This window comes from Mycteria americana, chromosome 1 (assembly GCF_035582795.1).
Source record: "Mycteria americana isolate JAX WOST 10 ecotype Jacksonville Zoo and Gardens chromosome 1, USCA_MyAme_1.0, whole genome shotgun sequence".
NCBI classification, from domain to species: Eukaryota; Metazoa; Chordata; class Aves; order Ciconiiformes; family Ciconiidae; genus Mycteria; species Mycteria americana.
In genome coordinates this window covers 121,426,221-121,451,736 of record NC_134365.1, presented here as the reverse complement: position 1 = coordinate 121,451,736, position 25,516 = coordinate 121,426,221, and the positions used below count along the sequence as shown (strand labels likewise).

Below are 25,516 nucleotides of genomic sequence, written 5' to 3'. Positions count from 1 at the left end.
ATCAGGAAATCATACAGGATTATTTTTGGAAAATGAAAGCTACTCTTTCTAGTCTATGTCTGTGCTGTTATGAGAGTGCCACCTGCTGCTCAGAGCGGCACTACTGCCTCCCACCTTCACAAGTTACTAGGAATGATGGACTGGCCTTCATCCTGCCTCCCTTAGATCAGCTCCCTTAGTGCAGAACTACACCCTGCTCCACTGCCCCTCTCCCTGTACAGTAATGGTCCTGGGGGCAAGGGGTCTCTGCTCTAAGGCTTCCTTTTTAAAGGTGTGAGTGAGCTACCTCTGGAAATCACCACAATCCTTCCAGCTTACGGGAGTCAGGGAAGAGAAAAGGAACATAGGTCAAAAACTGTCCTGCTTATTTGGGGGCTGTGGGTATAGGAAAAATAAGCAAGTGTATGTAAATACCAGTTCTGTTTCCACAGCCAGCTTGCCCTTACTACCTCAAGGCACACTATGTTCTACTTGGAGAACACTGTCCAGTATGTCAGGTGTGGGACTACTTTGCCAGTGGAAGGATACCTCTGTACTGGAAGCATCCCGAGTGCCAAGGCCTTAGGCTGCTTTTGTGAAAAGATAAGAAGATTTTATTTTTTATATATATATGTATCCTCCACCCCAAGAAAATAATGGAAGCTGAAAAGGATACAAGTGCTGTAATGCAGAGCAGTGCACTACCTAATTCTTCAGGCAGCAAGGTGCCTTAGCTCTCTAGCATATAGTAGATTACTCACCAATAGCTCCAACTTAGCAAAAATATGACACAAAAAACCACATCAGCTGCAGTAGTAACTTTATTTTTGATCCAAGTGCCAATTAGTATACTGATTAATCACAGAATAGCTTAAAACTTCATCTGGAGGATACACACACACTTGGGGGAACAAATGATCCCTAGAATTAGCTAACTTAATCTCACACAATCAATTTGGATACAAGCAGTATTAAACAGCAGTCACGCTCTATTTTCAGAGTGGTTAAGCTGTACACTCTCTAGTCCTGGTCTTTTGGGTATTTGAGACAAATTTTACAGTGATGAAGGTACTCTGGCAAGCTCAGACTTTTAAAACAGTAGGATAACCAGTCTTTCAGCTGTTTGTTTGTATTCTGTGCCTCACCCTGTTGATGAACATTCATGCACAGAATATAGATGGAGGGTTGCTTTGTCAAAAATAAAAATCCTGTAATTCTGATTTAAACAAATCAGTTCTTCAACAATGAGGGAAATTCAAACCATATTTTGAGATTAAAGAATTGAGCCACAGCATTCCAACTCAATGATACACAAACAGAAAGAATCAATCACATGAATACTTAAAAATTCTTGCTTCAAAATATTACTAAAAGTCATTATTTAAACAATTTGAATTATTAGCTATGGATTTATGCAGAGAAAGGAGCTGCAATTATATGAACTGCATTCATAATGATCACAGCAAGCCTGATTTGAATCCTGCAGTTAAATTCTAATTGTTTATGCCAGAGGAAGGTAATGTCTTGGCTGTTCCAAATTGTGGTAGTCTGTCATTCAGGTCACCTACTCTTTGATATTAGAATTTATTTTCAGCATGGTGTAAGCTCTGAAGGAAAGCCCCCTCTTTACAGGAATTATGCACCATCCTTTTGAGAAACATAGATACAGTAGTTTAAATATCCCTTAGCCAAAAATCCTACCAGTTTTGTGTGCTGCTGGCCTCTGAACTGCATCGCTTCACACATTTAGGCAGCATCCAGGAAAAGTGCTGGATCTTGGAGTATGCTAACTTGATTCTGCAGGTGCTGTGGCAGTACCAGCGTCTTACAGCTTAATGCTAAGTGTTAAATACTGAATCAGCCTGAGTTCTACTACCATTTTCAATAAAACCAGGGTTCTGTCTCCTTCTAGGCATCATGTTTCTGTTCCTTACCACAGTGGTTATTCTGCAGCCACTTTGCGTCTTATTATAACGTGTTCAAATAAAACAAGGTTTAGGCATATTTGTTCCGTGCAGGAAGCTCAGGAAAGTCTTCAGGTAACAGAGCATGAACGCGGCAGATGGGGCAGGTACTTGAATGTTGCTTAAGCCATGTTCTAATGCACTGCAAGAATAGGAAGATGTTGAGGGAACAAAGTCTGGTATGAACAGTTCAGCTTAAGTATGTTAATAATCGTCACTAATAGGCAAGCACTTTTCCAACATATTCTACATTACTAAAATTTGCAGTTAGAAAACTTTCTCCAATTCTGACACAATGCCGATCGATTTACATTTGTACCTATTCTGCAGTAACAAATCAGCAGTAAACAAATAAGGTAACGGGAAAAAGTCACGGACAGAAAAACTGAGTTATTTAACATAATCCTGACTTTCTTACTACATGAAGTTATACATGCAGCTGCTATCAGGTGGCAAATGCAGGGTTTATAGTGATAGCCCATTCTGTAAGTATGCAGCAAACAAATCTGACTCGACTACCACATTTATTCTCTGAAGAATAAGCTTAAATTCACTCTGAATTATCATTTTAGTTAAAAATCTAAAACTGGAAACTTTCTGACACAGTAAGATGTTATATATAACAAGTCTTGGTGTACAAAGTATGTAAAAGAAAATTGTGCGCTGTTCTTTAAGCACTGAAGGGTAATGGGGGGAGGGTTTAGAAAGCAGAACAACAGCATAACTGAATAGTTTGTAAACATTTGCATCTAAGTGATAAGAACAAAAATCCTTACTTCTCTGTGAAAACGATGCCCACATTCTAGTTCGCACGAGTCTCTGCTTAGCTCATCATGACATATTGTGCAAGGATCATCACTGGAGGCCTATACATAAAATGTTAAGTTATTTGAAAGCTAGCAACAATTAATCAGCACATTCTAATAAGTTAATGAAGTTACTTATTTTAAGCAAGTATATTTAAGCTTTTGTACACAAAATGAACAAGTTAATTATTTTTTCCAGCAACACTTTGATTACTTCATGTCTTATAAGAACTACCTGGCAATCGCTTCACATTCATTGAAACAGTGGAGAACTTACTGTATAGTCTAGTTTTTTCCATTTAGATTTAGGTGTTGCTCCAACATTTCCCCAGGGCTGGAGACTTGGCTGAGATGGATTTTTACTCGAGGCATTTTTATGTGCAGGTCTTGCCTTGGGTGGGCTTGGTACATTTTCTTCTGCAGGTACTTCCTGACTCCAAGTTCTGGTCTGTGCTGGTGAAGCAGAGGATACCGACTTCACAGGTCTCCCTGTGGAAGCTGGTGCCTAGACAAGTATTGGAAAAGAGTTTGGAGCAAGTTCGTATTTCAGAGCTTGACAGCAAAGGCAAGTTTGCTTCTTTTCTGGACTGAGCTGCACTGTTCCCTCTGTCAGAGATGCACAGGAGAAAAGGCAGCAACTACACACACCACAGTACCTTATTTTGCTGGTCCAGAATGAGTTCTGTCACTCTGCTTAGAATTTCATTGAAGCTCAAACCTGACAATGTATTCCCATTTCTTCTTTGTAAGTCTTTTATGAAGCTGGTAAAGTCCGAACTGAAGGGACAAAAAAGACGTAATGACTGACTGGCAATTACTATGGCTGTTGCCATCATAGTCACAGTATCAGAGAACACTGCAGCTTCCATGTTTGATTACAGCAGTAGAGCCTTTAAAAGATACTAACTTCTCAGATGAACTGTAGTGAGTACCTGCTTCCTGGATCTACCTTACTCATAAAAAATGCCAGAGGATAAAATAATAATACTTCTATTTGTTAGTGGTTCTAATTGGGGGAAAAAAAACCCAAACCACATAAGCCAACACCATAGGTCTATTCCCTTAAGGAATGTCTCACTGAATGGGAGGGGAACAACTCATATGACTGTTCTCGTGAAATGGAAGCCACCTACTAAGAAATCAATTCCTTTTGTACTTTATCATTGGATGTTCAGGACTTCTGTTACTCAATGTAAAATTAGACTCATTAAAACAAATACCTGCTATAGTTTGGGAATATACTCTGTAGATGCACAATAATATTTTCAAATGCTTTTGGAAGCATTTTGTTGTTTGGAAGTCCAGAAGGCCTCGGTTGTACAGCTGAGTCATCTTGGTGGTTCTGGTTTGACTGGACACTCTGAGTATTACTTCTGGAATTCCCTGACGGGCAGGTTCCCGAAACTTTATCAGAATATGATCCTTCCAGGGGTTTGGAGTGTGTTTTCACTGATCCACCACTTGCAGAGCAAGCCTTAGAATTTGCATACGCTGTCTTAACTCCGGCCTGTGTATTAAATGAAGCATGTGTTGGACCTTGATCTTCAGAACTTGAAAATGCAAGTAGTAAATTAGGATGTGCAGATGCAGAGGAATACATGACAATGGCTGGATCACTGACTGGAGGTCTGCCTTGTTTTGTCTAGAAATAAACAGATTTCACAGGAAAAACAGGGATTAAAATAAATTGAGCAGAACTCTCAAGCATTTGCAGCATGAACTATGACACATCTGGTCATCCTAAGGAACTGGAAGGTCACATCAATTTATCTTAACTTGCTTTACCTAGGTAAAAATATTGCACAAAAGTGCTCTTTAATAGGTAGTACATGTAGACAACCTGTCTGAAACAGGATTAAATAGGACAGCACATATGCAAACTGTTCCTTTTAACTTACCCTTGCTTTGCTAAAGAACGCGTGGCTGTTGGACAGCTGTAAGTTGTACAGAAGTATAGCTTGAAGTTGGTGGTAGAAACAGAACTGCTTTAAAAGAAGTGCCATCAATTTGAAGATACAAAATTCACTGCTTTTAGCGGATTATATAATCTATATATAATCCAGTGTAATTTTTTTAAACAGAAACACATGTCAGCTATAGTCATCATCTTGAAAAACTTGGAGCTGACACGATCCAGGAAGACTTCTTTTTGCACTAACAACTCTCTTCCATAAATGGAAAGAACTCCTTAAAATAAGTTTAGTTGTTTGACCCTGTGACTGCTGTTTGTTTCGGAACTTGACTGCTCTAGGAAGGTGGCTTTCTAACACACAGAACTAAAATTCTACATTTCTTCATAGTCAAGCCTGCTGGTTCTTGTCCTGTGTTCTTTAGTTTACCACCTTTTTCAAGCAGTATTTTACTTTCTCTGTAAAGGTGTTTAATTAATTAACAGAATTAATTAAATGGGGAGAAAAAGTTTTCATCAAGTCTTTTTCATTTGGACTCGGTATTTGCCTATTAAAGTCCTCTCAAAGCTGAAAGAATTACAGATCTCTCTTCTAAAAGGTTACTCCTGTATGACTACAGTAAAAATAGATACCAAATGCAGAAGAAGAGGCTCAAAAGTCACTCTTTCCCAGCCTGTAAATTGATGGTAACCTAAGGACAGTAACTAAGTTATCTACATATTCTTAAGAGTTCTGTGCCAGTATGTAGAAAGGAGATACCTAGAAATAAGTGGGGAAGAAAAGGTATGCAGGAGAGCATAAGTGTAACTATATTACTTGTATAAGTCCAGAAAAACTGTAGTAACAATAGTAAATATACAGTATTAGAACAGAGCCTTGAATCTAAATTATACCAAAAACAAACAAAAGAAAAAAAACCCCATGGCTTGCTGCGGAGAATATATATTAGAAAGTTGCGTGCATCTTCAGTGAATTCAGGGATTTCATATGTGCATGCACTACGAATGCATTTTACTTACCGAGTCAATTATGTCCCCTATTTTGAGAGATGATTGAACCCTTTTTTCCTTACTCCAAACTGTCCCAGGTCCAGTGGTTTCTGAATGCTATTTGTAATCAGGCCTGGGCATCAGCTCTGGGCCCTGGTTTCAATTTTACCATCAGTGAATGGCAGCACGTAGGTTGTTTGCACCGCTGCTGCAGCTAGCTTGGCTGTAAGCCTTTTATCACTGTCGTATGTCTCCCCACCACCATGCTGATGAACAGTTCAAGGAGTACTGACTTACACTGACTTCGTCCTTGCACCAGGAACAATAGCAGGGTTCAGAAGTAACTGACATGATTTGAGCAAAGCATTTGTGGACTGTTGGCCCATGAGAAAATGGTTTTAAATAGTATTTATCTGGGATGTAGTCATTACAGATGCATTTCCATAAATGGCTATACTCCATCTAGTTCATAACAGATATGACTGGAAGAAGACTTTGGTATTCGTAATCAGCTACATATGTTGGTGTAATGGGGCCTTGTCCCTATGGATTTTGGTGCTACAGGAAAGTCACAATATGCAAAAATATTAGTCCCAATTCAGACAGAACATGAAGCATTTTAAAGTTAACTTTAAACAGCTTCAGCCTTTCAAAGGACTTGAGAATGTGCTTCTCGCTGGACTTCATCATGCTAATCTGCAGTCACCTTTTCCTTCTGAAATCACCTAGATGTATGGAGAGCCAGATTACTTTGTATTCAAGGCTATATATTCAAGTTCTTTATGTACGTGTCCTATAATGCCTAGCTGTGCTGACGCAAACTTAAAGAACTTCTTAACAAACTGCTACCAAATGTAGGATACATACTAAGATGCTGGGAGGAGAAGGAAGATCCACAGTTTCCACTTTAGTGAGGCAGTTCCGTACACTATTTTTCACCATCTTAATTTTTTCTTCATACTCAGCCTGCAGAAGGAAAACAAATTATCTGCCACATTAGCATTAATTAAAGCTCACTCTTTATTTAAAATAGCATTAACACAACTACATTTTTGCAAAACACCAAAGATCCCAGGCCTTTCAAATGGAGATGTAAGGCTACCATTTGCTATAGTAACATAAATCTGTATTTAAGTACTTGCATTGATGCCTGAAAGGGTTTGGTTTGGGAAACCCTTTCTAGTTCTTAAAACCCAGCCTAGACATTTTACATCTTAACTTTTCATAGAGTTTTCTGTTGTTTTTGAAGTTGCAGGGATTTCTAAAGTTCAAAAATACAGAAGAACCCAGAGACGAGACTTGTTAATGTGTGATCCAATTTTGAAGCAAGTGTATAAAGGACAGATTTTTGCCTTTATAAAATTGAAGATATTCATTGGAACTTAACTATCCTTAAATAATCTGGACTTAAAACTGGATCTTTCTTTTGTAATTAAAAAAATGCAGTTCAGTATTTGGAGGACAACCTACTGGTGTTTTAAAACAGGAATGCAAAATTATTTAAGGTATTTATTCTGTTTTAATTTCCAAAGTTCAACTTAAAGCTGAAGAGAAATTAAGGCTTACCTCTACTTTTTCCAGTTGTTTCTTTACATTTGAAATAAATATTTCCCAAGAATCAATCTGTGACTTCAACTTAGGTGCTGCTGAAGCTGAGCTGCTGAAGTATTCAAGATTTTCAGTTAAACTCCCACAATCCCATTATTTTTGTTTAAGACCAATGGTTTTAGTACAACAGTTCCTTCCCCTACCAACTAAATGACAGTTAAAGACTTCAAGCAATTTTAAGTTAAAACCAGTTAAATTACTGGTACTGGGATCCTATCCAATCCTAGAAGTGGACTCCTCAAATGTAAATTAGTATTTCACGGAAACATAAAGACAGGGAAAGGGAACATGGCGTAAGTTTTAAAAAAGGTAACGCCAAGGGCTAAGTTAGTTCTTTGTAAGGAAGAAAACAATGTTGTTGCATGCCCAGCAGTTTTGTTTGCACTCTTTTCTATTTACATTGGAACCCTTTCCCAGCGATACTGGGCAGGAATAACTGGAATGTTCTCAGTAGCCTGATCTTCCCCAGCTAAGAAAGAATAAGACAAGAAGCTTGCTCCTGTTGAAGTATCACACATCTTGGTAATTTAAGAAGAAATTCAGCTTCAGGAAAGCTGCATTTAACATTATGTTTCTATGCACCTTTCAGGCTAGCATGCCTCTGTGAGCAAAACTGACTCGTCTAGTTTAAGTGATCGTGATTAAACATTCAGTAGTTACTTGTATTTAGCAACTAATAGTACTGAAATGGCTGGTGTAAACTCTCCATACCTGCTGAATGACTTCAAGACCTTGAGATTTGCTTCTGCATTGGCAGCTATGCCATTTAGCTTGCATACTTCAGTTTCTTTCCAGTTTTTGAGTACTGATATCTGTAACAAAACATAACTGCGTAAAAAAAAAAAAGTGCAGTAAAAGCACTGCTGTAACACAAGGAATAAAACCTCAAAATAGATTTTAATAAGCATCCGAAACAATAGTTTGATGATACAGAGTTACACACACACACACATTTCCTGCAGTGAGGAATTTCAAGTGAAATTAACAGCCCTGGCAGGCCTTTGGGAGAATAAAAAGGCTACATTCACTTCAACTGATAGTAGAAAGCTTCCATAAATGTTCCATTTGCAACTTACCATATATATGTGTGTGTGTGTGTTGCTTGCTTACTTTCAGTGTGTAAGTACACACACACTTTAAGTGATTAAGGCAGCCTTTTAAATACTGCATGGTTGAAGACTAATGTGGACCAACAATCTAACTTTTTTATAAAATCCTACTGCAGATAAGACAGCCTTCAAACCCTTCTTAAGAAGGGAGAATTGTTCATGATATTCAAAGCATTTCCAGTGTAAAACATACTGGTTTGGAAAAAAAAAAAATCTTTATACTTATCAGTACTCTCCTCCTTTCAGCGAAACACGCAGGTCTGTTGTTGCATTCTGATTCTACCTGATAAAGAAGTAGCTATATATTCACTAACCATGACTTACTTGTAGCAAGGAATTTTTTATGTTCCTGTTGTTAATTCTTACTAATGCAACCTATTCATAACAAGGATAAGTATGAGACTGAATTCCTAGTTGAACTGTGTTTGGGGCAATACTATATGCCCCAAATTCTGTGCACTTTTAATACTGCTTATTAATAATAATAATGTGCCTTGATGATCTGCAAAGTTTTGTAGGATAACATTATGAACAGCACTTGTCAATATTTGATTAACACTTTTGATATATGCTTATGGAAAGTTTTAGATGCTATTTAAAGAGTACACTGTTAGATAAGACCTCACCAGTCATCTTCCCCACCTACTATCAGTGCAAATGATCCAAGCTCTAGCAAAAGCGGTTCAAGATTTTATGTTTGTACCTCTGCTTTAACAGCTCTTTTCACACACTCTTGGCAGTCATCTTGACTCTTTTTTATAAGCTCTTCCAATTTTACTTTCTCATTAGCAAGTTTATTACTGTGAAATAAAAAGAAGTTAAATATTTGAGTAACATTTACAACAGAGTAGTATTTAAGATTTATGGCATTTTAGAGGTTTTCTACAGTTATTACTTCCCTCTTCTTTGGAACCACGCATCTCCATTTACAGTGTACAGCTTGTGACTTCAGGAATAGTATCATGCTCGTGTAGCCATACTGCCGGCTCCACGGACACGACCTTGGGATTTCTTAACCACATTTCACTGTGCAACCTAAAAAGCTTATAGGAATTTGACGACTGCAGTCATGCAAGTATTATTTTTCTGAGCCTGATCACATATATGAAGAATGTATCTACAAATGAAACCTTGACTTTACACTATGTGCAAATGAGTACCTTTTAGAAAATGTTTAGATAACCTTATATACATTTAGGACTGTAAGTGTGTGAAGATCCAAAGCTACCTAAAACAGTTCAGCACGTCTGTACCATACCCAACACTTCTAACGTGTGTTCTAGAACACAGTATCATGTATCAAGGGAAATGTATGAGAGTATTTTGAACACCCAGACTTTTATCATTCAAAATATCTAAAAGAAAATAATATTTACCTATCATAGGTAAAAGTAAACTAACTGAGAATAAGAGATAGAGGTTAAAGTGCTTATTTTTTCTAAGCCTTCACCCAGAGTGAAGCAGACAACTCAATAAGGACAAGTGAGTAGAAGACAAATGTAAATATTGCTGAAAGGTACAAGCGTTTTACCTGGTCTCGAGATACGTATTTAAATAGACATTATACTGCTTTTCCTTCTCATCAATGGTCTTCGAATACCTAAAGTAATCAAACGTTTATTAAGCATGTTCTCAAAAATGTTCACAAGCAAATACACAACACATTCCTCTATAACCATAGTGACAATCATGCAGCAGTGACAATCTATGTTTTATATGCTGTTTAATACTGTAAGTGCATTTAAATGTATTCCTAATTAAGCAGTAACTAATACAAAAGCAGGCCAATGATGTTTCAAGAGAGATTTGGCTCAAACTACTTGGCCTAAGGATAATACAACAGCATTCAAGAACAGAAGGCTTCTCAGGTCTGTAAACTGAGAGAGAACATTAAAAATACAGTAGTAGGAATTGTCAAATCTGATTAGAAAAAATTATCACAAGTCAGTTTCATCAGTTATCTAGAAGCTATTTTAAACGTTGACCTGTAACTTGCAAAAAATCAAAGTAAGAAAGCAGACGTACATATTTCAGCCTATGACTGATAAAACATCTAGTTGGTTACACAGCCAATGATTAGGTTACTTAAAGGTTTCTGAAGTGTTTAGAATGTTTTGGGAAAAGCTACTGATAACATTTCATCAAATGACACACAATTTATTTTTCAGTATGTCAGTGACACGATCTCATGAATGCTTGTTGACTACAGTAGAAGTTGACTGAAGCTGTATTCTTGCGCCTCCATAGCCAGGAGAGCTCATTGCCAGGGGAACAGCTGGGTTTGCTGCACACAGGGTCATGACGGGATCCATACATCAATATTATTGATTTAAGTTCCATGGAAAGTCCCGCAGATTTCTGTTTTAGGGTGAAGGATGGGTGGAAAAAACCCCACAGCAGATACATGCAGTTATGTGGTTCTTGCAGTTTTACTTGAATCTGAGAAATGAGTGACAGGACTAGAAAAGAAGGAAACTTGCATCCTTGGATGACCCTCAGATAGGCTACATGGCAGAACAGACAAAAAGCGTGTAAGAAAAAATAGATGCAGACCGGAGTTCAGTTGGGTGGATTGTACAATAGAAGAAGGGAAAATGAAAATGGAAATGAAGATTTAAAGCTAATCATAATGCAGTAGAGGAGCACTCTGAGAAAGCAATGGTAAGTCATGAAGGAGATAAGTGAAAAAGCAGTGCAGAACTAAAGGATTCTGCAAATCGTGGGAAGATGTTAAATAGTGAAGGAGTAGTATTAATTAGGTTAAATAATGTTGTATGTAGATCCTACTAACAGCAGCTTTAATCCAAGAATTGCATTTAACTCATTTCAGAATGATATAATCAGGGCAACAAGTTTGAGTTTTCACTCTGCATACATCATGGAATCAGTAGATACTGAAACTTATCATGGACTATCAGAAAGAACTACATACTGCTTTTAAAAAAAAAAAAAATCAAGTGAAGGAAAGCAATGTAAATCTGTATATAAGATTAGTACCTATCATTGGTATCTGTATGCTTTTTAGCTGTGTTCCTTAGTGCTTTTAAGTTCTCTTGATTTTCTTTTTTCTCCTGTTGCCATTTTTTCACTTTTGTTTCTAAGTCTTGATGAAGCCAATCCAGTTCATTCTTTGATACCTAAAAGCAGAAAAATAAGAAAACATTCTTTCTGAAAATACTATTTTATTCAAATGCAAATTAGAGCAGAAACTAAGCCAGCGAAAATTACAGTAACAGTTTTACTAGTGCTTAATTTACTGTTAGTTCAGGCGTTTTAGCGTGGGCAACACACTCATAAATGCTTTCCTGCAATGATCTGCACACCTCATTTACATGGCTTCAGAATACCTGCAGCTCTGTTTTGCAGTCAGATAAAAGAAGAAACCCAGTTCCACAGCGTCACGTGCAAACACATACTGAAATCCAACTCAAAATCAGCCGTGATACTGTTGTTTCAGTACTAATGACTGGGAAGTTACAAGTCATAACAGAGCAAGACAGCAGTGAATCTTATGGCTGCCATAACTGCTTAAAAAAACAAAGTAGCATTAATGCATCACTGGGAAATAGAAAAAAAAATATTTTTTAAAAAGTGCCTACAATGCCCGTGGATGAGTTCATCCACCCTGCATACAGCCATGCTTTCAGCTCAAAACTTTTTGAGCTTGCATTTTTACCAAATATTCATCCAGAGAAACTGATGTGAGATGCCATCATCCTCATATTAAAGTTTGTCAGGCTACTCGCAGCCAATGGTAAAGCTAGAACTCAGGAGCTCCCAAGCTACAGTACATGAGTTTACTCCAACACACCATTGAAAGGAAAAAAAAATATTAAACTGAGATTGAATGACAGGCCCCATCTTACTAAAGATTAAAGAGAGGGCATGGGAAGAAGATGGCTTTGGTCTCACCCGAATTATTTTTTTTTTTAAATTGAAAAGTTCCTTTTCATGTAGACAAATGGGTAGCCTGCAGCATCTACAGCTTTAACTATAAAAGTAATCAAGTCAAAGTGATAATAGGCTGATAGTGTTGTCTGGGGACTGCTCCTCTTGCTCCCAGACATCTTCATGGAAATAAAGCCTGTTAGCAAACCCGACAAATCAAGCAGGAAAGAGTCAGCAGCATAGTTTTTTTTCGTTCTTGGGCTGACTGAAAACCCACACCTATCCACTACATGGAGGCAACCAATATCCTATGTGTTTAAGTGTGTTCCAAGGAAGACGACAAAGATTGTGAGCTTTTCCGAGTTGGACTTCACAGCAATGAGGACTACCATTCAAGTTTCAAAAATACTGTTGATCAATTACAACCAATCTTGTGAACCACTGCAGTTTGTCCCACTGCTGCATGGATAAAAACATTACCTCAGTCTCTTCAACACTTTTTTTCAGGAGCTCTTTTAAAGCACTGATTTCCTCCGAGCTTCTGCTTTCTAACTGTTCATATTTTTCCTCTGCTTCTTTGAGTTGTTCTTTTAATACCTGATGCTCTTTTTCCATACGTAGAATATCTCCCTGAAAATAAATCAGTTATAAAAACCAATCTACTATCTGTTACCACAGGGCAGCAAACATTCATGACGTCTAAAAGGAACAGTCTGCTGTCAGTTGAGATTCAAAATCTTGAGCGTGGTTGGGGTGAGGGGTTTTTTTTGTTTGTTTATTGGTTTGCGGGGGCAGGGGGAGGTGTTCAAGAGAAGGTTGTATAACAGTTTCAATACAGCTCAGGAAATGAACATTCATATCTGACCATGAATGGAATATGATGAGTTCAAAGGCCACGTTTTCTCACTTTTATCTCCTTGCACAGACATAAGACTACCATTAACCTCAGTCTGAGCTGTCTATATGCCTAAACAGAGTATTTAAATTAAGCCTCAAGATTTTTGGAGACGAAATACTAAGTTTCCCTAAAACATACTCCAACATTTGAATAGCTACAGAACAAAGCTCCAAAACCTCCTTGTTGTGAGCCTATGAGAAGTTTCCAAGAACAACATCACAGACTACAGCCCAACAGAGAATCACAGAATCATTAAGGTTGGAAAATACCTCTTGGATCATCTAGTCCAACCGTCAACCCAACACCTCCATGCCTACTAAACCATGTCCTGAAGTGCCATGTCTACACATTGTTTGAACTCCTCCAGGGATGGTGACTCCACCACTTCCCTGGGCAGCCTGTTCCAATGCTTGACCACCCTTTCACTAAAGAAATTTTTCCTAATACCCAATCTAAACCCCTCCTGACGCAACTTAAGGCCATTTCCTCTTGTCCTATCACTTGTTACCTGGGAGAAGAGACCGACCCCCACCTCGCTACAACCTCCTTTCAGGTAGTTGTAGAGAGCGATAAGGTCTCCCCTCGGCCTCCTTTTCTCCAGGCTAAACAACCCCAGTTCCCTCAGCCACTCCTCATAAGACTTCTGCTCCAGACCCTTCACCAGCTTCCTTGCCCTTCTCTGGACACGCTCCAGCACCTCCATGTCTCTCTTGTAGTGAGGGGCCCAAAACTGAACACAGTATTCGAGGTGCGGCCTCACCAGTGCCCAGTACAGGGGCACGATCACTTCCCTAGTCCTGCTGGCCACACTATTTCTGATACAAGCCAGGATGCCATTGGCTTTCTTGGCCACCTGGGCACACTGCTGGCTCATATTCAGGCGGCTGTCAACCAACACCCCCAGGTCCTTTTCCGCTGGGCAGCTTTCCAGCCACTCTTCCCCAAGCCTGTAGCGTTGCATGGGGTTGTTGTGACCCAAGTGCAGGACCCAGTACTTCGCCTTATTAAACCTCATACAATTGGCCTTGGCCCATCGATCCAGCCTGTCCAGATCCCTCTGCAGAGCCTTGCTACCCTCAAGCAGATCAACACTCCTGCCCAACTTGGTGTTGTCTACAAACTTACTGCGGGTGCACTCGATCCCCTTGTCCAGATCATTGATAAAGATATTAAACAGAACTGGCCCCAATACTGAGCCCTGGGGAACACCACTTGTGACTGGCTGCCAACTGGAGTAAACTCCATTCACCACAACTCCCTGGGCTCAGCCATCCAGCCAGTTTTTTACCCAGCGAAGAGTACACCCACCTAAGCCAGGAGCCGCCAGCTTCTCCAGGAGAATGCTGTGAGAGTGTCAAAGGCTTTACTAAAGTCCAGGTAGATAACATCTACAACCTTTCCCTCATCCACTAAACGGGTCACCTTGTCATAGAAGGAGATCAGGTTGGTCAAGCAGGACCTGCCTTTCATGAACCCATGCTGGTTGGGCCTGATCCCCTGGTTGACCTGCACATGCCTGTTGAGTGCACTCAAGATGAACAGCTCCATAATTTTCCCTGGCACCGAGGTCAGCTGACAGGCCTGTAGTTCCCCGGGTCGTCCTTCTGGCCCTTCTTGTAGATGGGCACCACAGTGGCAAGCCTCCAGTCATCTGGGACCTCCCCTGTTAACCAGGACTGCTAATAAATGATGGAGAGTGACTTGGCAAGCTCCTGCCAAGGAGCTTGGAGGGGGGGGATGACACACATGAAAGGGGGGGACACACCTCCTCCAAAAAAACCCCCAACAACAAAAAAAACCCCAACAACAAAAAAACAAAATACCACAAACCACACACACAACCAAACAAACCAAAATACTACTAAATGGGCATTCCTTTAACCTTCTTCATGAGAAATATAAACAAATATGCAGTTAACTTACTTGTTGCATTTCAAACGGATGAAAAGGCAAAGTATTAGTTTCCCTATCAGCTACTTCATGATTTACCTAGAATACAAAGAATTGTTAATTGATTAAAAAGCTTTCCAGATTATACATGCAACTAGTAGGCCAGCTCTATCTTGGAGCTTTAGTACCTAACCTACAATTTTACAAATCCAACTACATTATGAAGTAGGTCTATCTAGAATGTAGAAAGGCATTATGCAAGTGTTTCTGAAATGGACTTCAGTCTTTAATGAACTGGTTTTTGTCGTGATCTTTGCCTAGTTTAATTGACCATGAAGCATTTACATTAAGAACAGTTCTCAGAGTCTCTAAATACAGCTGTGCTCTAAACATCTGAAAACTTAAGACTTGCAAAAGCAGCGTCTGACAGCTCACTGAGGAGCTGTGTTTTGTGGCTCCTCCTAAACTAAAGATCTACTACATAAGTGCCTCTACTTAGAAGGGACTAGACTCAATGACCTTCAGAGTCCCTGCTTGTTTTCCTCTAATACCACTCATCAAGGACTTACTGAAAGAACTGAAGAAGTTTAAAATCTAATGATGCAACATATTAAAGATCCAGTTGATGATGTTGCCATTCTAATAGGCTATTAAAAATCAGTCACATAACGTTAAATGCCTTGCTCTAGCACACTTTTGCAAACAGAAACATATCTGTTGCCTAGCACTCTTTTGATCTCTGCTAACCAGAATTCACTAAACTGAAAACTGTTGCCTCTTCTGTTATCTCTTTGTTGCATGTGTTCAAGAACCAAACAGAAATCCCATCTTAAAAGACCAGTCAGCCAAGTGACGAAATTCATGTCCCAAGACTGATGGGAAACCAACTTTCAGCAACTGCTCAGGAAAGATTTAAAGTGAAGAAAAGTTTTGTACACAAAACAAGTTTGAAGAAAAACATGTTAACATTTTCCTAATCTAAAAAGCAATAATAAAAAGACAGCTATTTATCTTACAGCTACAAACAGCTACTCCTCCCTTAATGACAAGAAACAAATGAAGATGAGGAACTCCTCCCCAGCAGTCCCTCTAGCACACTGGATAATCTCTCATAAATGGATGCGTGAAACTGCCATATCCATAACTCTGAAACCCAGCATCTTAATGCAGAATGTTTTCTGTAACCAATCTGGATGTGACCATTGTCTCCCTCTGTTACTTGAAGTGTGTTTTCATGAGTGGTGTATGCTGATCTAACTCTGGGGTACCATTACAGAGTGATGCTCCAGACCTTCCTCTTTTCAGCTGCATGCCCTGCCTCCTTCTGGGTGTTCAGCAATGCTTTCTCTGTCTATTGGACAAAACTTTCCGTTTTTTTTACTCCAGGAGGGAAAAGGAAAGGCGAGGGAGTTTGCCCCCTGAACTCACCCTACAGCTGGCCTGCCGCTGTAAGACCACGAGGGAAGCATCAGCCAGCAATTGTTAGAGTGTACAAACTATCTAAATCCTCAATTATTGTGAAGTTAAAACAAATCACTGAACTAATTACAGAAAAGAAAGATGATGACACAGACGGACTTTCCTTGACCTCTAAAATGAAGTTTAAACTGATGTGCACCAGTTCCCTCCTTTGACCCTGGGTCAAAAGATCTGTGAAAATTTTAGGCAGAACAAAATTCAGTGACTATCTCTTTCAAGAATTACAAATGAAAAACATGAGTAGTTGTAGAAAGTGTCAGCAACTTAAACTGCAAGTTCTAAGGAAATTCCCTGTCTGATAAACACCTTAGTATCTTGCAACTCATGGCCTTTTTTTGGGAGGTAAGTACTACAGAATGCTAAATACTACTTTTAAGATCCCTTACATTTGGGTGGCTGGAAGTATTACTTGAATATTTGCTCTTGAAACTTTATACAACATTTGACCCTTTGGGAAGTCATAAAGAAATCATTCAAAAAGGAGTTGCACTTCCCAGTGCTCAACACTGTCATTTATGACTTAAAAGCTCTCAAATAACTGTTCCATTTTAATTTCTTACCTGAACAGCTATCATCCTTGTATGAGGATTGTTTTTCATTAGAGGTATACCTCTGCTTTCTTTTTCTGTCTTAATAACCTGCATACCACATTCAGCTTCATTTGTACTATTTGCAACAGCAAAATTGTCTTCATAAAATGTGTTATCCGAGTTCTCCAGTTGGCACTGAGGGTCTTCATATGTTTGTATTTCAGTTGGTATAAAACTGCTGAAGATGTATTTTCCGTCTGAAATTGCTGATTCGTCATTATCCCGATGAGCTACATGATCAGCATAAATATAAAGAGGTTGCTCGGCAACATTTGAAATGGGAGGCGTTTGAGAAGGCACTGGCAATATTCTTTCATATTGATAAGCCCAGGAAGTCTGAGGCAAAAATATACCATGATTTTTAGAATCAAAGCACTTTAGTAAAATGTCTGAAAACGACGACTCATTTTCTATCGTATCAATATTCTGACTACGCAAAGAACCTACCAATTTACATGAAGTAGGAAAAGACCAAGGCAAATATTGTGGAGTCTCATAACTTGCTACTGTTAAGTCAGTAGATGTTGATATATGGGGTTGCTTAGAATAAGACAGCGGTTTGAATTCCTTAGCAGCTGGATTTAACTGTAGCTTGTTCTGGGAAGAATTTTCTTGCACATCACAGACTATACCGTTTTCTTCATTATCTCCAGTCTCATTTCTGTTTGTATTTTCTTTAATAAGAGCTGCATGCTTTCTTAAGCCAATAAGATTATCCACCATAATGAAACGAAGGGATTTCAGAAGAAAAGATTTCAGGCCACCTTCATCTTCTACAATCTTTCGAGCTTCTTCAGGGAAATGTTCATACTCCCCAACTAGTAATTTATTATTAATTTTCAAAGGGCCATGTTCTTCCAAGATTTGAGAGAAATATCTTAAAAAAAGAAAAAAAGAGTTGTCAGTATTAATCAAAATTTTTTCATGCAATTCTAAAATCATATTTCACATTATATTTTCACAGTAATACTTAAAAGCAAAGAACCTCTAGAACTAGTGAAGAGCAATCATTTGGAAGATGGTGTTCTAGCTAAGTATAAAATTTTTCTGTAATACTCTTGCTTGTCCACATCTCACTGAAAACATGCAACTATTTCAAAGCGTTAGTACATACCTTTATGTATATACCTATATATACCACACTACCAGGACTCAAATTCTGGACTTAATACAATATGTTATAAAAATTATGAAGTAATATTAAACCCTTTAAACTGCTAAGCAGAGAAATGTATACATACTCATATAAGCTCTCACAGGTTTGATCTGGGTTATTATCCAAAAGTCTTTGATAACTGTTACTATTTGAAACGTCACAGAGAGCTTCAAATTCCTCTAGTTGCCCCCGAAGATATTCTGGGATTACAAATGGTTCATAAGAATTTGTAAAATCTCTGTAGCATTAAGAGAGAGAGAGAGAGAGAGACAGAGACAGAGAGAGAGACAGAGAGAGAGAGAAGAAAGAAATAAATAGTGCATATGAACAATAATTCTTGTCTCTGAAAATAATTGTATTTTTCACATATACTGAAACCAGCGTACTGTGTGGTAACTATATAGTGCTAAAAATATACCCCAATAGCAAACTGTTTTCTAACAAGGAGAATAAACACTATCCCCAAAGTACATAACCATTAAACTTATTAACTAACTTGCCACCAGCTGATAATAATAAGGCCTAGCTCTTGCCTAGCAGCTTTCTCGTCTATAAGCAAGAGCAAATATAGACGTGAATACAAGAGTTTGACTTCTGATTAACACACAAATTCTGAGCAATGCACTACAGATTATCTCAATTCAACATCACAACCTGCTTGATATGACACGGATGGCAAAGTTCAGTTGTGACTGATGGAGTATGTAACAAATTTATCAACTCATTTCTTGCTACATTAAATGGAACACGAAGCAAGTAAGATCTTACTTGGAAGAATAGCTTTTGGCCTAGAACATGTATTGGGCTGCAGCCTGGCAACCATTTGGTTACTTCCTACATTGTTAAGATCTTTAAAATTCTAATACCCCTTACACTTGTCCTGGAAGCAGAGAAGTAAAGGCTCTACACAAGCACATATCAAAACCACTTAGATGTTAACCCAGACTTGGTGTTTCTAAGACTCTCTTCTGCAGTACCTGCAAAGCACTTTGAAGTTTGGGCAATAAAAGCAAAGATGCATGATGGTACTTACAACGTATTTTCTTCTATAAATATTTTTTCTTCTTCTCGTGGTGCTGTACTAACTCCACTGGATAATACTAAAATAGACTAATTAAAAACAGATTATTATTTTTTTATCTCACAAAAGTCTATGCAAAATGATCCACTGTAAAAACTATGAGTGACTTATTTACACTGAACCTTGTTCTGTAACTTTATCACGTTCAGATGCCATATTATGAACTGCAAAACTTTTAAGTATAATTATCAGTACTAAGCCATATCGAGAAAGTTCCTAATTTAAAATTATTAATTTCTTCTTCAGAACTTATTTTGGAAAAAGAAATTGGGATATTCAGCCCAACCTCCCTCTTTTTTTACCAATTTCATCAAAATCCTATATGTGCCTGATTTTTCACTGAGTTTGAATTAAAACAAACCAAACAATGCTACAGCTTCACTTTGTTAAGACTTTTGTATAACTTCTTGCCACTGACTTTCTAGGAATCTCTTCCTTTACATTTGAGAGCCTTCAAGCTTTAATAATTTTACTACAAGTAAGTCTGAGTTATCCCTAGTTCCACATGGTTTTAATGTGACACCTGTTATTCTTACGTTCACCATTACAAATGTTTTAGTTGTCTTTTAATTTTTGTTATCCAATAACTTTAGAAATACATAGACTTGTATAAATACATCCAAGCCAGAAAAAGAAAAACCTAGCTGATGAGAATAGGAAAAATCTCAAGTTTACTCTTGAAATTCTAGTAAAATTATGAAAAGGTGGGGGCATGGAAGAAACAAAGACGACTGTATCTGAAGCTTTCAATAAAGCAAAATCCTAGAAAAGCAGGACAAAAGACAGTAGAAGTTTCAGGTAAGATATTACTCCTAGCAAAATCTATAAAATACCGAACAGCTAATAACATTTTTCTGAGCAATAAATGGAACACTTGTATCTTCAGTCACTGACATGCCCGTAAAAATTATCAGAAAAGACAGTTAAAGACAATTTCAGATCTATTTCATGAGGTGTAAGGATACACTTTTCTTTCTCAAAATGACTGGTAAAGTGTCCTTCTCCAACTTTGCTATTTATCAGTGCAAAAAGAAATGGAGCATAAAGTATTAATTACATAGTGCAGTCAGTGTACTGTATTCACAGGTGTTTTTTACATTTTCCCATATGGGAAATTAAGGTCAAAGCAGTCATTCAGAATGAAGGCAGTGGATAGACTGAACGTATTGGTATCCAGTCAGAGCCAAAGTTATCCACAAATAACTTTTTTTTCAAGTTTAGAAATACATTTTATACTGACAAATTCATATTTTAACAAAACAAGACTGTATTAATTTAGTCTTAACAGCATTATTTTACTTCAGGAAAAACTACTTCAAGAATGAGTATGCACACAGTATTCAGGAAAACAGCCTCTATACATCTGAATGCCAGCAGTTCTAAAAAACCTATTTGTGGTAAGCAGCTAAGAAGTTACTGACCCTTGAGTCTTTTGAGTTCTTCTTCCTGTTTTTGTTTTTAACTTTGATACCATTAGTCTGAAACAGAAAAATAAAGTCACTGTTGTTTTCATTAGAATAAAATTATGATGCATTTCCAAAACCAGTATGTAAATTTTAAAAAGTTGCATATTCAAATTCTCATTCTGGTTTGATCAGACAAGGTTAAGCATGCAATCTTCCCCCCTCTCCACTCCATCGCCAGCTGGAAAACACAAAAAGAAACAGAGCTTTGCAAGACTCTATCCATTTTGTTCCTTTTCATCATTTTCCTCTTTAAACACACAGGACATTGATTTTTTAAAAATTATATTCTATCATTTTAGTATTTCAGATGCTTACTCATTACTTACTGCTGAAATTGCATATTTAAGCAGCTGTGACATCCGACACAACACAGTTTCATTTGGGGAACAAGAAGCAAACAGAACTGTCAAATGTTCTGGTCACTTCAATTTTCTAAGCTATGCCATGACGAAGGAACTAAAATGCATCTTCACTTTTTAATATAACTGTGATTGTAGATTAACATAACTCTACTCACAGTAACTTACTAACAGTTTATTTTAGCATCTAAGTAACACTGAAACAGAAGTAGTTTTATTATAATGGCTTTCATTTCATTCTTGGATTTCCAATTCATGAAATGAAAAGGCAAAGGATTTCACATGTTATTATGATGCATATTAATTAATTAACTCTCAAGATTTATTCTGTATCAAAAGTAAATCTTGATTTTGTGCAGATAAATTTATCTGCAGGCTAGAATAATTTTCAATGAGTGTACCTCAAACATATAATTAACAAAAATACATAATATCCTTCTGCCAATTAGAATGGATTTTAATTAAGATACTAATCAAAAAGTGATTCAGAATTATGTACAGTTTAAGACCTATGGGTTGAATCTGAAAAGTATCTACAAATTGTAATGAACAAACGCAAAGTATGTCTAACTCACTTCAAATTTACTTTGCTTATTAGCGGAACAAGTATCAAATTCCTGGCCTTACAATTTAATGACATCTGAAGGTAAAGCTGGGTTACACTACCTTCCCATGTGTTGCTTTGGACTGTAAAATATACAGTACAATTAGTGTCCAAAATTATGCAGATTCACATTAAGCACGCTCAAGGAAGAATCACGCTTCAAGTTCAGTTGTCATGGTATATATGCAGATACGGCAGTTACGAAAAGTCTCTCTGTTTGTAAATCAGACACTTTTTTTTTTTTTAAATTCCCCAATGATACTTTTCAAAAGACTTTTTAAAGTTAACACCAAACTGCTGTTACCTATTACTCAGGTAATAGGTAAATGCTATTCCTATGCACCTTATTTGCCTTATTTTTCCTATCCAAAGGAGGTGGTATGGCACATCAGTGTACCCTCATCTGCTTTCACTACAACTTCCTCATCTGCATCCTTGAAATGCTCACAATCTAAAAGCTACCTTGTTGGTCTGTGTTTTAGCTAAAGAGAAAACCCTGAACAAGTATTTTACTGACGGAAGTTTAAGAAAAATGGTACGCAGTCTTCAAATGCTTTAGAAAAGTGGGGGTAGGGAGAAGAGATAAAACAAAAGAGTAAATCTCTAATCAGGTCTGAAGGATAATGATGTAAAATAAACCAAGAGATGAACGTCTCTATCCACTTTTGCACATTTTTAAAACACCACACTCATACTTGTTTCTGAGCTTATACCAAACAGACATTAAGTTCACTTACCGATATATTTTCATTTCCCTGCTTCTTTAATATAATAGTAGGGTCATCTATTGAAACAATAACAAAGTCACATCCATAAACAGAAATAGTAGTATTTTATGTAACTTATAATTGTGAGCTATAAAATTATAGTAATAACTATTATAATCCTTTACCAAACACCACCAAAGCATCTCAAAGACTGTAGTTGCAGAACCTTTATGCTTAAACTGAAAGATAAATACTTATTTTGGTTGGACAACATATATGCATAAAGGTAAACTCACGTGCTGGTTGTGGCACATGAATCAAAATAGCAGAATGTAACCTAAAAAAAGGGTGGCTTGCCTTTTGAGGCCATATTGCCTTTTAAGCACTGAACATAGAAGATCCCATATGAGGCCGTTAGTAGTTTGCTGAGGTTTCGGCCTTTTACAGAGCCCATCAAATGTCGTGTAAAACCATACAAAATTCAATGCTTGTAAGAATGACAACCTTTGCATACTTACCCATTTTATCAAAGAATTCATCTAAAGCTTGATGAAGAAATGGAAAATTTTCTCTGTTGTCTTCTAACAGCCATATAAAACAACGGGTTTTCTCTAGGGGTGGTTTTAAGAAATAATCATGAATTTCTTTGTCTTCAGAACTAGTTGTCACATAGTCAAATTTACTACCATACTTCTCATTCCACAGTGTGGTTAAAATAGAAAGATCAAGCTCTTTTAACAGTTGTCCATACTGAAGGAGAAAGTTCTTTGTAGCTGTCAGACCTAAAAGAAATGAAGAAAAAACAACATTTCTTTCCAGCTTCAGAGTTTTAGTGCTTACAGTGTGATATTCCTCTTCAAAGAGGAACAGTTTGTTCTAGAAATTAAATATACAGTAGCTGAAACAGATTATGTAAAACCTTTTGTATCTTGAAAATGAAAAAAAAAAAAAAGAGATAAATGGAGTTTATATAAATTTTACTCTTAGTCAACACCAAATTACTATTTGCATAATAAATCTATATAAATTCCTTAAAGGACATGGATGCAACAGAATAGAATTAAGAACCCAAATCCTGTCCAAGGTTTTGGCATCTTATTATTTATACAAATATTATCATTTAAGCTTATTCTGGAATTTAAAGACATTAAAAAAAAAACTGTTCAATTTTCTCTTTTCTACACAGACAAAGCCCTGCCCACATTAGAATGCTTTACTTGCAGAGATGAGAGAGGTTGTTCCTGTGTTGCCAATGGTCATACTTTCTTTTCTAGAAATCCTGGCTAAGAATCAAGTAAATGAAAAAGAGGAAGGCTTTACTTTACTATTTAAAGTTAAGAAAACAAGACTGGAAAATAGGGAGGTTATCTTTTCATCTGTAAACTGAACAATTATGACAGGGTAAGGTCTTCTGCTATTACACAAACATATAGCCTACCCAAGTTGTTAAGATGTTTCAGCCACTTGTGTAATTTGGGATCCACTTCTTCCAGCTCACTCAGCACATGGATAAAACCCCTTGTTTTTACTCTGTTTTTTTTCTGAATTAAGTAATTGATGAGCTGCTCCATCACTTCATGTGACATGCTGCTAGTTTTGGAATACGATGTGTAATCCTCCTCACTGATTACAAACCATGAAAGTAATTCCTTTAATAGCTTGGAAGCATCGCGAACGGCTGTTTTTATTTGCTCAGCATTTCGACTGATATGCTGCAGGACTCGATCACCAGCATATAAGTCCTGAACATAACCTATAATGGGATTTAAAAAAACCAAACAAAACAAGATTTCATGTCTGTTTACCACAATTAAAAAATCAACTTTCAAGTACAGATAATTTGGACTAAGTGGTGTTTTTAATTATTTGCTTTATCACAACACTGAAAATTACAGAATATATAACTTTCCATATAACCTAGCCTTAGCATTAAGAAAGGAAAAAAAAAAAAAAAAAAAAAAAAAAAGTACCTGCCAGTAATAGTAGCTTCAAGCAATTGTTTATACAGATTTATCTGTGTGGGCTGCATGCCAGGCCTGATGCAGAGACAGAACTCCCCCAAGCATCAGTTCCCAGAGCAAAGGCACTCTTCTGAATGCTCAAGCATACACCTAGTAGCAAACCTTTACCCTGACGCTGCCACTGGTTCTTTGTGGAACAATGGTGAAAAAGATTACTGGCTCATACCAGCCTTCAGGCTTTCATTATTCTTCAAGACCACACATTTATAGAATGCCACTTTCAGACCTTAACTGACAGTAACTATAGTCAAAAGATGTAGATCTGAAAAGAATTTTTTAAAAACAAAGCACTACATATTACACCTAGAATAATTAAGAATTGTAACACAAACAGTTCCAAGCATACTAACAGATTTAATGAACTCTACAGGTATAAGCCATACCTAAGTTTATCCTGCAGGAGTCTACATTTAAAAACCTCTGTATCTTACAAGTGTGCATACAAACAAGTGCTCCTCTCACTTGCACTCCTCTCCAATTTACAAGCATATTTGTTCTTATTTAAAGGTAGCTATGGCTGCTAAAAACAAAATAAAAAACCCTTCGTGATCTAGCTCTTCCCTGAAATTGGCCTCTCAACCTCTCAGACAGCTTGGGAGATTAAATTAGATGGTTTTTTGAAAGATTTCCTTACAAAATTTCCCCAAGCAAAAAAACAGGGTAACAGATAGCTTGTCTCCAAAGACATGCAAGACTTCAATTTTATTACGGAATTAACTCAGGACAAATTAAAAAGGTTGGCCAACACCAACGCACAGATTTTTGCAGAACTTTGTTAAATTGCTTGGTGTTGACGTATTCCTGCATCAGTGTCCCAACTTTTACCCACAGTACTTCAGGGTGAGTGTTTTTGTCACATCAAAGGCATTTTTAGTTCTTAGAAGTTTTAAGGGCATTTAGGACAGTCAAGTCACATATACGTAACTGAGTGACCTGCAGTGGATGCAAGGACCAGAACTAAAGAGAAGCCATAGGAAAGGAGATAGCCTAGATTTAAAAAAAGAACAAACAA

The 25,516-nt window shown here is 37.4% G+C and overlaps 1 protein-coding gene across 6 annotated transcripts in view; it reads right to left on the bottom strand.

The window, feature by feature from the left end:
- Positions 1–590: 590 nt before the first annotated feature.
- The window catches only part of TTC3 (tetratricopeptide repeat domain 3), a 67,952-nt gene continuing 43,026 nt past the window's right edge, over positions 591–25,516 (bottom strand). For 5 of the 6 annotated variants that reach the window (XM_075518470.1, XM_075518429.1, XM_075518436.1 and 2 more), the window contains exons 27-46: positions 23,922–24,236; positions 23,002–23,265; positions 22,514–22,560; positions 20,769–20,825; positions 19,300–19,376; positions 18,352–18,504; positions 17,081–17,987; positions 15,075–15,140; positions 12,734–12,883; positions 11,363–11,502; positions 9,897–9,965; positions 9,069–9,165; positions 7,968–8,068; positions 7,215–7,308; positions 6,516–6,614; positions 3,970–4,391; positions 3,406–3,526; positions 3,027–3,254; positions 2,720–2,809; positions 591–2,085 (exon numbers count right to left, since the gene is read on the bottom strand). In XM_075518470.1, coding sequence (XP_075374585.1) covers positions 1,975–2,085; positions 2,720–2,809; positions 3,027–3,254; positions 3,406–3,526; positions 3,970–4,391; positions 6,516–6,614; positions 7,215–7,308; positions 7,968–8,068; positions 9,069–9,165; positions 9,897–9,965; positions 11,363–11,502; positions 12,734–12,883; positions 15,075–15,140; positions 17,081–17,987; positions 18,352–18,504; positions 19,300–19,376; positions 20,769–20,825; positions 22,514–22,560; positions 23,002–23,265; positions 23,922–24,236 — 3,608 coding nt within the window. In that variant the 3' untranslated portion in view covers positions 591–1,974. The remainder of the gene's footprint in view (positions 2,086–2,719; positions 2,810–3,026; positions 3,255–3,405; positions 3,527–3,969; positions 4,392–6,515; positions 6,615–7,214; positions 7,309–7,967; positions 8,069–9,068; positions 9,166–9,896; positions 9,966–11,362; positions 11,503–12,733; positions 12,884–15,074; positions 15,141–17,080; positions 17,988–18,351; positions 18,505–19,299; positions 19,377–20,768; positions 20,826–22,513; positions 22,561–23,001; positions 23,266–23,921; positions 24,237–25,516) is intronic. The other variant, XM_075518445.1, reaches the window with a different exon arrangement.